The sequence below is a fragment of the Silurus meridionalis genome, chromosome 1 (assembly GCF_014805685.1).
Source record: "Silurus meridionalis isolate SWU-2019-XX chromosome 1, ASM1480568v1, whole genome shotgun sequence".
NCBI classification, from domain to species: Eukaryota; Metazoa; Chordata; class Actinopteri; order Siluriformes; family Siluridae; genus Silurus; species Silurus meridionalis.
This window is the reverse complement of record NC_060884.1, coordinates 17,703,740-17,719,725: the sequence shown is the minus strand read 5'-3', so window position 1 is coordinate 17,719,725 and position 15,986 is coordinate 17,703,740. Positions and strand designations below refer to the sequence as shown.

The window sequence follows — 15,986 nt, the reverse complement described above, 5'->3', positions numbered from 1 at the left end:
GAGAGAGAAAAAATAGATAGAGAGAGAGAGAGAGAGAGAGAGAGAGAGAGAGAGAGAGAGAGAGCATGTATGCGTGCATTTGTCTGTGCGTGCGTGTGTGTGTGTGTGTGTGTGTGTGTATGTGTATGTGCACCTGTGTCACCGATATGTCATAGCACCTGCGCATGTTTGTGTGTACTAAACTAATTTCCATTCAGGCAGGTCTACACAGGTGTCTGTCAGCATATGAGTGTTACAGTCCATGTGGTGTGCTCTTCACTGTGTGCCAACACAGATTCCATTTACAAATCTTCAAAACAATGTATGTACATAAGTCTTTGATAAAACACATTAACCTGGTTTCACAAAACTGCTATTAAAAATAGCTTCCTCAAGAATACTATTACCTAAAAATTGTATTCAAATAAAAATAAATTGTTGTTTACAAAAAAATGAAATAAATTATAAAGCTGTGCCTACAAAAACATATCATGGCATGATAAAAACATGATCATCATCAGTAATTCTATATTACATTACTAATAATAAAATTACATTACTAATAGTAATACAATTTCAACAACCTCAACAAAACTACCAACAAGGTCCAAATTTTAGTAAAGACATCCTGGCTGAACTGGTAATTCATTAAACAGTAGCTTCCGATTCATTTAAAATTATTAAAAGGGCATTGAAATCACTCACACACTTCTGCTAAACTCATTCCATTATTAATTACAAGCATTTGTTTTATACAGAATATTTGCATAGATAGCTATTAGCATGAAAAATCAAGCCCCATTATTGGATTCCTCAGTATGTCTCTGATTTACCAAAAGCATGAATTCCATAGGCTATGGGGTTATAGGTAAAATATAAGTACGGTATCTAAATCTGTAAAATGGATAAATACTGACCAAGATTTTATGACATAAAAGAGGAAGTTATCTGCCTCCAAAAGAACACAGAGCATCCGGAATACATTATTTTTTTACTATTCTTTTTAACCGAGTGTGAAAAATGGCCTTTACATTTAACACAACGCAGATATTGTCTAGGAGAAGGACAAGGGTGAAAGAGTGACTCAAACTATATAGCATGGAGAAAGTCACAGAGGAAGTTCACTCAGTTTTCATGATCACTCTGAACAAATCTACACCCACTCACATTGTAATTTAAGAATTTTCTGTGTAAGACACTTGTCAGAATGCTGTAGTAACTAAGTGGGGTACTTAAGCTTAGATTTTAAACACGGTATTTGGGCACACTTCCATTCTAAATGAAATAGTTTTGCTATGCAGAAATAGAAAAAGACTAAAAGTGAAAGTTAAAAGAATGTTTTAATAGGTATGCTATTGGTTTATAATGTTTTCTGAATGTTAAGGTCAGAAGCCTGTGGCTCTTTTTTCTGCTTTGCAATAAGCTACAATATTTATATAGACTGACTTATAATATTTCTTTAATTTAACCAAATTTCAGTTACATTAATTTGATCATTATGAACAACACCAATAACAGAAGCAGTTTTTTTTTAATAACAGAAAAACTATTCAAGCACAGGATCTGCTTGTTTATGAGGAAAAGATACCTGGAAATGATCACATAATTCTTTTCATCTGAGGCATATAAGCACAAACAGACTGTGTCATTTCTAGGATCTGGTTGTACTTATAGCAGTGTGTCTGCAATCAGGTAAGGTTTGTGGAAGGCAGACCAGTTTTCTCTTGATCACATTAACCAGAGCAAACACAAGGGAAAGGGCATATCAGTCTGTTTAAGGGTCCTGACTATGTCAGCGCTAATGCACTGTTACACTAATACTAATATAAGATTTGTGCTAATGCACATGTCATTTTGTTACAGATCAGGGCCGGAATGCAATATATTATTTTTTTGAATAATTAAAAACATTTCCATCGCAATATTAGTTTAAAATTGAAATGAGCATTATGTCAGATGAACACTCAAAGTGGCCACCACAGACCTCATCTGAGCCATGCACATCCATCTGACCTCACTGTTTGTGTTGAAAAATGTTTTGTCTTTGCTTGAGTTATGTTCCTTCTCCAGTTACCTGTTACCCTGTGGCATGTCCATAGGTACCTGTCAGTCATGATAGATGGGAGGCCATGGGGCACTGAAGCAATTCTTCAGTCCTTGAAATGTGTTTTACAGGCAATGGGACGTAAGGATCAAATCCCAGAATCTGAGCAGCCATAAAGGTTTTAGCCATGGTTCTGTGACAAAGATGTTCCCATTTTCATTTATCCTCTTGATGAATAAGTTTAACACAGACTGCTGCACCTAAATATGTATACACCAGTTTATAAATTCCTTATATGCAACAAGCTTAAATAAAGTTACAGCATATAGGCATGTGTTTGCAGGATTTGGGTTTAATAGCAAGAGAAATTAAGGCCTACCCTGAATAAACTGAACAAAGGGGTCTTAAGCAGGATTAAACAAAAGTCATTGTGGAGACAATATATGATTTACGCAACTATAATTCAGAAGAACATTTAAACAGTTTAACAATATTTACATCGGAGCAGCGCAGGTACAAAGAGCAGACAAAAGTAAAACAACTGTTCTCTATTACAAAGTTTCATTTATCAATGTATCTTATAATATTTTCTATTATCAAAAATAATGCATTTAGTTGTTTCACATGATCAATAAAAATAAAAGTAAAATCGTTTTTTCTTACAACAGTAACATACAAAAAACAGATGAGTTCATGCCAAAATCAGCAAGAGTCAAAACAACAGAACTTGGAATTTGATGGTCTGCAAGACATTCATTCAACACATTTATTCAGTAATTCAAGACAAATTGAGTGTATCTCTGAAACCTTTGCATAAACAATTATGAACAATGTCAGGAAATTTAAAGAAACAAGTTTATGTTATTTATTTCATTTCCAGCAAGTAACTGTCTTTCATCTTTATAAATATGTCATGTATCATGACCTTGAACTAAATGACCAGACTTAGAAAAGGGTATACAATATCTCTTTCAGTACAGTTTGGCAACACAAATGCGACATCAGATCTGTCGAAGCCTTTAGCATCAGAGAACATGAAGGGCAGACTTAAGAAAAACTTTTAAAATAGACTCAGGGAAGTAATGATAACGCTTCTTTTAAAAACATTTCAAACCACCAGCTTTGAAATGGAAATGCAACAGTTCCAGACTAATCCTGCCCCTAGGAAGGTAAGAAGATGTTTTAAATACATCTCAGCAGTTAAAAGTGTGCTGTGCTTTTTTATCAATCATTTATCTTTAGTAATAACTTTATCCTGTTAAAGGGTGCAGTGGTTCTGGAGTCTATCACATTATCAGTGTGAGATGTTCACTTACAAAGTGCCCCCCCCACCCCCACCCGTGCACGCACACAGCAACATCTAGGACCAATTTACCTTAGCCAATCCAATTACTAGCATGTTTTTGGGAGATAAGAGGAAACTTGCAAGCCTGGAGGAACAAGAACAGCCACAGGAATACCATATAGAAAAGTACTGAACCAGGTCTCCTTTTTCATACTGCTTGCTGTGCCTTCATGTTCATTTATTTATGCTGGAAACAAATTTCTCATTTTTTTATCAATACTTCGGTCTATCGATTAAAATTTTAACTGTCTCTATAAGTTATAATGTTACACAATCTATGAGATGCAAGTTAATGGCTTTAGCTTTGTTTCAACACACACTATAAACAGTCCTATTGGCTAATATCTAGCACAGTTCAATTTGTATATTCTTCACAAGTGGATATTGGCGTTAACAACAGAACACGATCAGTTTGAAATGTGCACTAATGAACTTTATCAGCTACGGTTGTGACCATGTTTCATCACAGAGGCCTGTTATTTGAGATAGAAAAATAAAAAATGTCTCTTGACACATTGATATTTACCACTGGCAAGCACTTGCTTAAATAATGTTTCTATTCAGGAAATATCTGTTGGTTGCATACCAGAATAAATATGTTTTCATACCTCAGGAATGCAAATTGGCCAATGTAAATTATCTGTCATGAGTGAAAAAGCTCAGAACAGAAATGAGTGAGAGTGCTAGCTTTTCGAGGGATAATGTATTAAAATATAGCTCTCTTGACTATCAACCACAATATTATGTAAGCCACAGCAAGAAACCATCTGTATTTATTAGAGCTTAAATAGCACAATAGAAGGACAAACTTAAGAACAAGACTAAGTGTATGAAAGTTTCTATGTTCATATCAGTACTTCATTTCCACCAAACTGGTGTCCAGATAGTGTATTCCTTTTGGACACATGCCATGTATAATCCAAAAAAGCTCTGGAACAACTCACATCTCTGAACGAGAGTTCACCTCTGCAATCTAAAAGCAATGTTTTAGATGAACGAACTACCATGGATTCTGATCTAGAATTTTGAGGTAGTCTCTACAGAGATTATATTGGTTTATTTTCAGAATTTCACATTCTTTGGTAATCTGTGCAGCACTGCACATATGCTTTCAATAGTGCACGGCTTTTGGAAGCATTTGAAATTGAGTTCAAATACTGTCTGTACATGGTATCTTTGTGAGAATCAAGAAATATTGAATGACAGTCAAGCTGGTGAACAAGGGTTTACTAGCCGGAAACCTGTAAATCTCAATGTGTCTTTCTATGCAAGCATTATTAGATTATATTAAAACGTATTCTACAAATATACAAAAAACAAAAATACTTTATCCTTAAGTAATCTATCTGTAAAAATAGTGAAATAAAGAAATCGCATTTCTTTCAGGATGAAAATGACCCCATTTATAGGGTGTAATATATCACTGAATGGCCAGTATGATTGACCAGTATGATAATGATATGCCATTATAGTAATCAAGTCTTTTAATTACACACCTATGGATGATTTTGGGGAAGATGTGTTAGAAAAATCACAAACTGATGGAAGAATTGTGTGCAGTTCCAGAGTAGAATCTATGCCAAAATACACTGAGGTTGTTTTGGAATGTTATGATTATCCAACACCCTACTAAACTGATATTACCTGCAGTACGGCAACAAAATTAGCTGGAGTCATGAATAGAATGCTTGTAATTGCAATTATCTGTTTGTCTATATAATTTAGGTCTTTGGACTTATTCTTTCAAGAAGCTAACATCTGCATCGTTTATGTTTTTTTTTTCATCAACAGATGCAACGTTTTAAACGAGCTGTTTAAGCTAAATATCCCTTGTTCGAATGAATTGTGTATTAGCCTGAGTTGGATATTGAGTACAATAATAATAATTTGTCAGGCACTAGGACCAGGGGCATGCCCTTTCCTGTGGAGGCACTCAGACAGACTTCTTACTCTAACTTTTCACAGCAATCTGTTTCTCAGCCACTACAGAGCAGTGTGGCACTGGATGACAGAAGGATTTGGTTTTCCTGATCTGGAATTTGGGATTAAATGGAAGAATAAAGTTTGGAATTTTTTTTACTTCAAAACTCTGGAATGTCAGCAGTTTACATACAACACTTTGGAAAGTGTCAGAAGAGGAATGACAAGAAGTGCTGAATACAGGGAGAAAGACATCTGAGGTTTGAGCCACTGTTTTCCCTCTGTACAGAACACGTTATCCAGTTGTTGCTTTAATCAAGCTTTCCTTCTTATGGATTTGTAAGAGTTTATTTGCTGTGATATATTTCATTAGCTTTATTTATTTATTTATTTATTTTCAAGGAATTGACTCAAGTTAACAATTCTTTAATAATTCTTGCAAACAATTCTTTAATACAATCTTGACAATCAGCTTCCTTTCCACATTTATATACTGTATACTATATATGTTGTGGGATATTCCAGATTTGTTTTTTAAATACCAACATTTTTTAATTTATTTTCATTGTGTTCATCCTTGACATTACTTACAGCAGTATTCTACATGAATCTTCCTTCTCAGATTCTCTGATTTTTATTTGGTTGTAGGGGGTGTAAAATACTTTTCTTGCCTTGAAAAATTTGGCTCAAACACACACACACACACACACACACACACACACACACACACACACACACACACACACACACACACATTCTATGCACATGACTCATATTACCTCGAGTCATATAGTAGAAAGGATGTGAGATTGGCAGCAGGAGAAATCTGTTGCTCTTGTCTTCTATATGATCATACTCCAGGCAGACTGTCATCACGTCGCTAGTCATCATCACCATCCTTTATAACACAAAGAGCATCGTCTCAGTTACGCCTCGGCCATGCCTCAATCAATCATTATCTATTTATGAATACGAGCCATTACATCTCATTACATCCCTAGTGCACACATGCAAGCAATGGAGTGGAGCTTTGATATGTATACATGGTGGCATGTTAACCAAGACCATTTGCACAGGTTTTGAATGCTAAGTTTTCTGGATTCTGTCATGAAGTACAAAAAAAAATGTACAACTGTATTTCTATGATTGTTTGCTATTTGTGAATTAACGTAAGCTAACGCAAGGGAGACACAATAGCAGGTTCTTTTGCTAATGTAAACATATCTCAAGGTTTGACCCGGTGTTTAGTTAAGGTGATGTCTCTGCTTATCTCACTGGCACACAGGTCAAACACTGATATTTTCCAGACATTTAGTAAATTCCCACTGACTCATCTATGCACAGCAGGGCATTTAATAGACTTTTACACTCGATTTAAAGTTAATTAAACTGACATATTTAAACATGTTCTTGTCTAAATAAATCATGAAATAAAACTAAAACAGTGCAGTTGCCCTTGAGCTTCTAATTTTACATCGGTTAAGGTACCAAAGCCCACACACACACCATGGCACACCTAGATCATCATTTAGTGACTCATAAACAAAAAAATCCTTCAGTATTGCTAATTCGCAAAGTTACGACGGCAGACCTGAGAGAGTTTGCTGTGCTGACCTCAGGGCTTCCCACTACAGAGCTGGGGATTACTCAAAGGATAAGAAGAGAAACTGGAGAAAAGAAATGTGTGGCCCCAGAGCCAAGCTAAGAAAAGAAACACTTTGCCCAAGAACTGAGAGTCAATTACCGAGTTTCAGATTAAGCGGTGTACTAATGTTTTCCAAAAATGCAAGAGATATAATTGTTGTCACTAAAATGAAGAGGGGATGAAACCCTTGTTTAGTTTAGGGGGGACAAAATTAGATACAAGCACACCGGTGCCAAGTTATTGATGCACTGTTGTATAACATATTAGAGTAAATTCTGTATCATGTTCTGTTTAAAAACAGCATCCACTGAGCAGAATATTGTGCCAACACATGGCTTCAATTTCAAAGCTATCCAATAAATATGGCCATGACTGTATGCAACCTGTCCCTGTGCAGCAGTAAATCATGAATTTGATATAAACTGTCTGGAATATTTACCTTTTCCCCCTCTGAAATAGGTTCAAGAGATGCAGGTGTTTCCCCATAAGAACCTCTCTCACACATCCTTTTTCCACTGTTCTGTAAACTGTTAGAATAAGTTAGAGGCCTTTATCTAAGATTTGGGATAAAGCCAAAAGTCTCTCATTTCTTCTTTTTCTGCTGTGCTGGGATGTATTCCCTCATTTCACGACCCAACAGGAATTTCTTAACATAATGGTCAAGGCATAAAAAAGCTTGCTGTTCCTTGCAATTCCTACCTTGTCATTAATCCCTTTCATATGAATAATATTTTACACGCATCATATCAAAAGTTTATTATTATTAATAGTTATATTCAACAGATGTCATAAATAGCATGTAACTTGTATTAATCAGTATCAGATTAATTCATAATCAATAGTTTTTATTAGTTTACATGAGCATATATAATATGAAAGCATTATCAGTATTTAACAGACACCAGATTTATACACCATATGACATCAAGAGAAATAAATGATTGCCTATTTGTAAACGTGACTAAACTTGAAAATAATTTTTGGTACAAGGTAAAAAAGTTGAATATATAGTGAAGACAATGGATTACTTTGTTTCATTTATAAACTTGACTTCAATATCCCAAACAATTTGACGTCACTTTATGGGGCATTTGTGTTGAATGGTATTTTGTATTCTACAGTATATTTTATTGCTTACACCCCTAATTAGAACTGTCTTTACCTATCAACATAAAACAGTGCACACCATTGAAATGTATACAACTTATTTGAAGTTGTGTATATTTGAGCTGTGGTGAACCATCTTCTCTGCTGTGTGCAAGAAATGATTTATGTGTGTGATTTAAACTTTACAACTAATTTAAATGTTTTGAGGAAGCGAAGACAATTGTATACAGCTGCTATGAAGTATAATGTAAATCTGAACATCTGGGACGTAGTATCTGGAAAAGACCAGGGTGAAGAAGTGCCAAAGTACAAGTGTTTGTTAATGGTGTAGTATGACGACTTGTTTTGTAGGCAGCTAAGCCCTAAAACGCAGTGCCTCTTTCTGTACCCCATGATGGCTTAAGCTGAAATTGAGCAAAGCTGAGGATGCATTCTAGCACTGTGAAGTAAAGCACTTCTTAACATGCTTATGGTGAGATCTGCCATATTCAAGTAAATTGAAAGTGATTTATTTAGTTTTTCTAATTGCTGCAGCTAATTGGATAATCCATTTACACTCAGAAAATGACAGAATTTTGCAGTAATTGTAGGTGTTTTCTTTAGCGGTTTTATGACCTTTATATTATATTCTTAAATTAGACTTCAGAGTAGATCAGAGTAAAGTTGACTAAAGTTAGTCAATTTTTTTGTTAGATACACTAAATCAAGTGTATGCTCTAATAGTAACATCTAAAACATGCGCTGAATCCTAAACACATACTGAAAGAATTGAGCTAAACTATGCTGATATTGAATGCAGCAGACATAATTTATAACCTTTGTCTGACAAGGTTTTGCATGTTCTAATCAGCATGGAGAATGTTTTTAAACCTCAGAGATTGAGAAACAATTATATTCCTAAGGAATTTGTACTTACCTGAATTCCTGTTTGTTCCTAAAATGCCATCCATCCGTCTTTTTAAGCTGTCTTTTAATGTCACATTACTCTTTTCAGATATTCTGAAACAATGCAAATGTCTTTTGTTTTGCTGGAGGATTTTGTCCAAGGTTGCAGCTTTTAGAGGAGGATTCTTAAAATAAAATTAACCAATGCCATGGCCTCATGCCTGGAAAGTAACAGCTGAATTCATTTTCTAAGCTGTGTACTGTCTACAGTAATGATTCTCACGATTCGTGACGATGTGCATGTAACTCTTCTCTTTCAAACATACAAATACAATTTAGGTTAAAAGGTTTTGGCTCAAATGTGACATTGTAAATCTGACGGGTTAAAAGACACTGACGCAACTTTTCAATATTACTGAGAAAACATTTTTCTAAGTTGGCAGAAAACATTTGAAAGCTCTGATTTCTTTTGTAGGAGGCCTATCACTGGGATAACTGTTTAAATCTTGACTTTCATGGCCAGAGGTCCAAGATATTACTTTCTGGGTGGGAATAGTGTTTCATTTACCATCTCATCTTTAGTAATCTACAGTAGTAGTGGTTATTTCTGGATATATGCCAGCTCATACACACAGGATTGTTCAGTCAGGCATCTTTTCGAGTGTGTTTGTCTGCCTCAGGATATGTTAAGAGAAGTTTGATATGATGTTTAGCTTCATGTGTCTCTGAGGAAGAATGTTCTTTTCTTCACTTTCCCAGATTGCTTGATGCTCTGGGAAAGAAGGCAGATACAAACCATGGCATCTCAATGTTTTTGATTCCATATTCCCATTCTGAAGGTTGACCACCTACAACCTGACCTGATGTGAGATTATACACAATATAAGCAAGGGACATAAAGCACCATAACAAGAATAATTATAGACAGGCATGTCTGTATTTGACAATTAAAAACATAAAGCAGTTTTACAACACTATGTTATTAACACCTGTACTGACCTGCAATGCATGAGAAAGTGTGTCTGTTGATACCATGTCTCTTTTCACATTAAATAATATGACACGTCCACAGTTGCTTTAAGTGGTGCTAGCATAACAGGGTTCGGTTATGTGAGAAAACTCTTCTTGGACAAAACTTATATGACCTAAGCAACTTGTTAATACAGAGAGAATGTTTGATCAGTCAAGATGTGATTATGGATGAACAGTAATGCTACATTCTATTAATTTTTTAATTCTACCTGTATTCTGATTTTGGTGATCGGGTCCAACACATCTGGTTTGAGCCTTCATGCCCTGACAGATAGGCATCCTGTTTTCAGGAGTCCTCATATTTATAGCTACCGTTTCCGAATAGAATCCCTTATTGCAAAAGAGCTTTTAGTCATATTAGACCTTTTAAGTATTACAAAGAGAAAGGCTGTCATTGAGATAGAAAAGCTGACAGTCGGTCTCAATTGCATGCGATTATCCTCTGTAGACTGCTAACGCTAAACAATGGCCAAAGGGCAAAATGGTTCTCTTAGTTCCCAGATTCCTAGCAAGCTGTAGCTAGCTGGCAGACCAAGCAAAATTTTCTTTAAAGCACATGGCCTGAAGCACCAATCCATTTGGAATGCCTTTTTGCCTTGAAATGCTTCTTTATGAATTTAGACCTAATTATTACAGGCTTACCTGTCTGAGAACAAGTATTCATTTTCCACAACTCTCTTGCACTCCTACATAATATCCATTTAATATATTGTTAGAATCAGGTTACATCATGTAGAGAATACAGTTCTGTTCTACCTTATTAAGAAATAGATAATGTATGTTTAGAAATCGTGAAATACATGCTCATTAATTGTTTTGTGTTCTACTGTACTGTATTATCTATGTAAACTGCACTTTATAATATAATGCTATATACGCAAAAGTGATGGGACACCTGACTTTTACAGGCATATGTGATTCTTCCACAAAGTATCCACAAAGTCGGAGGCAAAAGACAATATCAATACAGCAGATGATTGAACGCCAAAAGAATCCCCTACTTGTTTTATAATTTTAACTGAAAGGTACTGTACATATATTATAAGAAAACTTCTAGATGAACTTTCTCATAGCCCCCTGTCTTGCTATTATAGCTGTATCTAAGTGAACAGCACAGCTTATGGTCTCAGTGGAAACTTAGGGATGATCTGAAGCAGCTGGTTGTTTGGGGCTACACTTAACAGTTGAGGCAGTGAAGCATTATATAATTGTTAAATTCTGCTGAGGTAAAGTCTCTGAGGTGAACTAATCAACAGGCCAAAAATTTGAGAGTCTCGTTTTATTGTTACTGGAAATGCAGCTAATGGTTTAGAAATGCACAATTCCTGATCCCCAAGTTGGAAATTATTTTTAATATGTATTTAATTAAAGGCTGTTGAAGAAATCTGCAGAAATCTAATTGAAATCTGCAACGAATTTTAAAATGATCATTTATCCTTTTTCATGTTGAGTGGAGAAATATGCTTGCTGCCAACATACAATTGATCCTTTTTAAAATGTATTCAGTCCAATGAATTAGCAGTATATAAGTGCACTAATTCTGCTATCTTACTATTATATAAAAATGTAATTGAAGATGGCGGAACATTTTCAGTTTAAAACATTTGGATATTCATTTACCCATATTCTCTTCTCACCACACTGAATCAGTGTCTAAACAGTTTTGACTGTTACTGAACCTGTAGCAATGCGGACCACACACAGACATGCAGACAGCCGCACAACACCTCTGACCTGTCTGTCTAACAGGGGAAGTTATCCTGCACATTCCAGAATGACAAGCCTTGCCATGGCAGAGGTGATGGTAGTTTACAGCTTGTCCACAAAACGAGATGTGGCACAGGTGTGTAGTGAAAAATCGCATACTGCTTTGAAAAAAGACTACTGGCTCCAGTTGAAACAGTATCATACTTGGTATAATGCGTAGACTTGTTTTCATGTGTCACTGTGTTAATGTGATTCAGACATTCTTCATATATCACAGCAAGGAGCAGCAAGAAGCTACATCATCAGGGAGGAGAACTACATGTTAGGGTTTTATTACTATTGAACTGAAACTAAGTATTTGCTATTCAGTCTTTTAGTTGATTCTGTGCCCTAAAGTGCTCTGAGTTTATTTATACGATTATTCTTATCTCTTCCTAAGAACTTGAATAGACAGGAAAGGGCAGACTGACATTCAACTCTAGGTCACCTCTTCTTATTAAATGCTTTCCACATGAATAATTGTAGAAGCACCTCACATATGTGAATGTACATGTATGTGTAATTGATTTACAACAGAAATAATTAATGGATGCTATAAGGAGGAAGCTCATTCATTTGTCAGCTTCACAAAAGTCCTCAAGTGCTGAAGTGATTTGCCCAAAGCTAGCGAAGCCTTGTGATTATTTGTGATGCACCTGGTGTACACGTTTGATTTATAAAAGGAATTCAAACTAGCACTTTGTAGTGATATAATTGTGTCTCACACAAATAATTTTAGAAACCATTATGTTAACTTTATGAGATGCTTCCTTTTAGGCATAATGTTCATTATTCAGTGGGACATTGAATTGCCACCTGCATAAAAAGAAGCTAGCATATTGCAAGACTTCAAGAAGTGGTGACATATAGTGTGTGAAAGTTTGAATAAATGTTTTAGTTAATATTACTTAATGCGTTTTGTGAAATCTGGTGCTGTGTGCTGTAGGCTGCCGGGTTGGAGCCAACACAAAGCCACAATTTATCCATGTGTTTTTCACACAAGAATGTTCATGGAGGGTTTTCCTTCAGGCGGTGGCTTTCACAGGCCTATGATTGCAGATAAGAATGTGTGTGTGTGTGTGTGTGTGTGTGTGTGTGTGTGTGTGTGTGGTTGCGACTGAAGGGTTCACATTTCCCTTTAGAAAGGTGGGCCAGTGGGAAACTATGGAACTGTTACCATATGAATATGGGCTGTGGTTTTAGTGAGAGATTAGTGAATCCTCTAGGTTCTTCATGTCGCCAGGACCATTGGTGGCCCTGCAAGAAATAATGCTTTTACTGTATTTAACTACATTCCATTCCAACTAATGAGTGCTCGGTCAGCACCTAAGGTTTTTCTAGATCCGCTCAGCGAAACCACAAACGCAGACAGACACACAAATAAGCTACCTTATAATAACAATGCAATGAAAAAAAACACAGTTCATAGCTGGCATACGTGGCATTAGACCGATAAGGCTGTGTGTGGTGATGGAGTATATTTGTACTAGTTTACGTTTGCTTGTGTGTCACTCGAGTGTTTCATGAGTGTGAGAGGTATGAGGTGTGTTTCAAATTACTACAGCAATTTTTATGTTATATAAGTAATAATTCTTTTATTGTGACTTATCACCAGGTAAATAACTTTTCATTTGAAAATGTATAGAATTTCCTAACTTCATTCACTTGTGTGTAAAATAATACATATTTCAGAAATATTCATGTGTCTATTTATAAAATGTGCCCAGCATGCCTGGGACTGACTCTGAAGGCACAACAACCTTGATAATATTGTCACTGAAGATAGAATTTTGTTTTGTAAAATTCCTCAGATATTTTACTAATTGGGTTCATTGTCTTTCAGAATCAGAGAGCTTGTAGAAGCTAATGACTTGACACTGGCTGCTCATACCATTATGAAACCCCAGTACTCCCCCTGAGGCCAGACAGGAAAGACGAGTTCATTTGGACACGTCTCACAGGTATGCACAGTCCACAGTATTGGTCAAATATAGCAATTGTTTTAAAATGCATTTACTCGCCTTTACAGTCTCTGATGTAGCTTTTATTTCTGGTGTATTTGTACAGAAAGTTAAGTGTTCACTAAGGGGAAGTAAAGAGTGATTTTTATAGATAGCATTTTTGAAATGTACCCCTCTTTTAGTCATAGATATAAAGAAGAATAAGGATTCAAACTGTAATTTTTTTCACAAAACCTATAAGTAAATACAGAATATTTACCATCCAACATAATGTCAAAACCTGTGTATAGAAATATTCAGAATATTTTTTAATAACGTAAAATAATTAAGTTAAAAATACATTGCGTGGATAGCCTTATTTTGCTTAGAATTTTAAGGCTGCATCACACCTGGTTATAACCTTTTGTGACATTTTCTTGAACAGCAGGGTAGACTGACTAAAGGGTGTGCTGTAAATGCAAGCCATATGATTCTTTCTACATATTGTTTCTTTTATCTTTCTGCTAGCAAAATCAAAACCATACACACTAAATCGCTCATATTTTCCACAGTATGTGTGTAAAGACATGAGAACTTACCACTGCTTAGGCTGTAAACAAGCCTACAATATAAATAAAATCTAGGATATCAAAAAATCTATAAAATATAATTGAAATCCTTTCAGTTATAAAGGATTATCTGTTACCTTCTGTAGTATCTTTTTTTTAATCAATCACTAATACCAATAATTAAATACTCTGCCAATTAAAGTAATCAAACAAACAAAATACATTGTGCTTTTGTGATTTTTATAGATGATAAATCATTTTACATTTTATTTGTAATTCTTAGATAATTACTGTGTTATTTTCACTTGTTTGAATAAACTGATACATGTAGTCCAATTTAAGGTATTTTCATTAAATACATGATAACCACAAATCTGGCACTAACATTTGTCATAAGTACAGGTATAATACTGTGCTGCACATTCTCTAACTATTTCTGTATTACATAAAACCTGATAAAATAATTTGTAATTAGTCATTGACAAATCTTTATACTGGTAAATTAACCAATATTCTGTGATAATATTACAATGTTTCTATCACACTTTTATTTTTCATTCGGTCATATTTTCCTCTAGGTCCTGCTTTGCCCATGCGGTGGTCCATGTTAGCTCTGCTGCTCCTGTTCTGCGGCCACAATTTGGCATTGCGAGCGGGCGATATCTGCCCACAGGACAGCAAGCATGAGCAGACATCTGATACCACTCCCACCGTGGACCCCAAACTCTTCAACAAGAGGCGGTACCGGTCACCTCGCGTGCTTTTCAGTGAACACCCCCCCGATTCAGAGCCTTCAGAACACCAGGGCTCAAAGGACAGGACAAAGAGGCGGGCAGGACAGCCGCAGAACCGTGGCGTGTACTCAGTGTGTGAGAGCGTCAGCTTCTGGGTGGGTAATAAGACAAAAGCAACGGACATCTCAGGCAATGAGGTAACTGTGCTGCCTGACGTCAACATCAATGATGTTAAGAAAAAGCAGTACTTCTTTGAAACGGTGTGCAGCGAGTCCAGAACCGGGGGCTCTGGATGTCTTGGGATTGATGTGCGCCACTGGAACTCATACTGCACCAACTCTCATACATTTGTGAGAGCACTGACTTCTTTTAAAAACCTGGTGGCTTGGAGACTTATTAGGATCAACGTAGCCTGTGTGTGTGTGCTCAGCCGCAAGTCATGGAGACAATGACAGTATGTCATATAAAGGTTGACTTATTGATGTCGTATATTGATGTTATCGGTACCATCAATAAAAAGATTATGAACAAGGCGATCATTTGATATGCCTTAATACTATTATTATTTCTTTGGCTTTATGAGAGTCTATTCGAGAGCCATGTGGAAAAATCTGTAGCAGAACATAGTATCCTATTATATTTCAAGATGGACATGCGTAGTTTACTATGCGGACTACAGAGATAACAGATCAAAAATGCTTGTTTATGATGACTGCATGTGTTATGCATTATTTTGTTATTGTTATTGCTATTGTTATTTATTAAATCTGAAGCATTATTATTTTTCTGTGTTCTGTGGGCTTAGTGGTGTGATTTATAAAATGTGAGATTATGTTAATTCTCTATGTTTATTAGGTGAAAAAACATGAGGATGTTATAACTCTTTTGAGGAGTCTCTTGCTCCCTGTCTGCAGACTATCCGTCTGTCTGGCAATGGAGGCGGGCTACTTTTCTAAGGCCCACCCTGTACTACAGCACAGGAACACTTAAGGATTATTTTCAACTATTTTCCTGATTTATTGGATAAGGTTAAGGGAAAG

At 35.8% G+C, this 15,986-nt stretch overlaps 1 protein-coding gene across 1 annotated transcript; it reads left to right on the top strand.

Moving 5' to 3' along the window:
- Positions 1-4,760: 4,760 nt before the first annotated feature.
- ngfb (nerve growth factor b (beta polypeptide)) lies at positions 4,761-15,727 on the top strand. The gene is made up of 3 exons (XM_046853754.1): positions 4,761-5,548; positions 13,547-13,664; positions 14,791-15,727. Exon 3 carries the CDS (start codon positions 14,805-14,807, stop codon positions 15,396-15,398), a length of 594 nt encoding a protein of 197 aa, XP_046709710.1. The 5' UTR covers positions 4,761-5,548; positions 13,547-13,664; positions 14,791-14,804; the 3' UTR covers positions 15,399-15,727.
- The last annotated feature ends 259 nt before the right edge of the window (positions 15,728-15,986 follow it).

Bases quoted from the DNA above. Each gene is read 5' to 3' on its own strand.
- ngfb (XM_046853754.1), top strand. From the start codon at position 14,805: ATGCGGTGGTCCATGTTAGCTCTGCTGCTCCTGTTCTGCGGCCACAAT.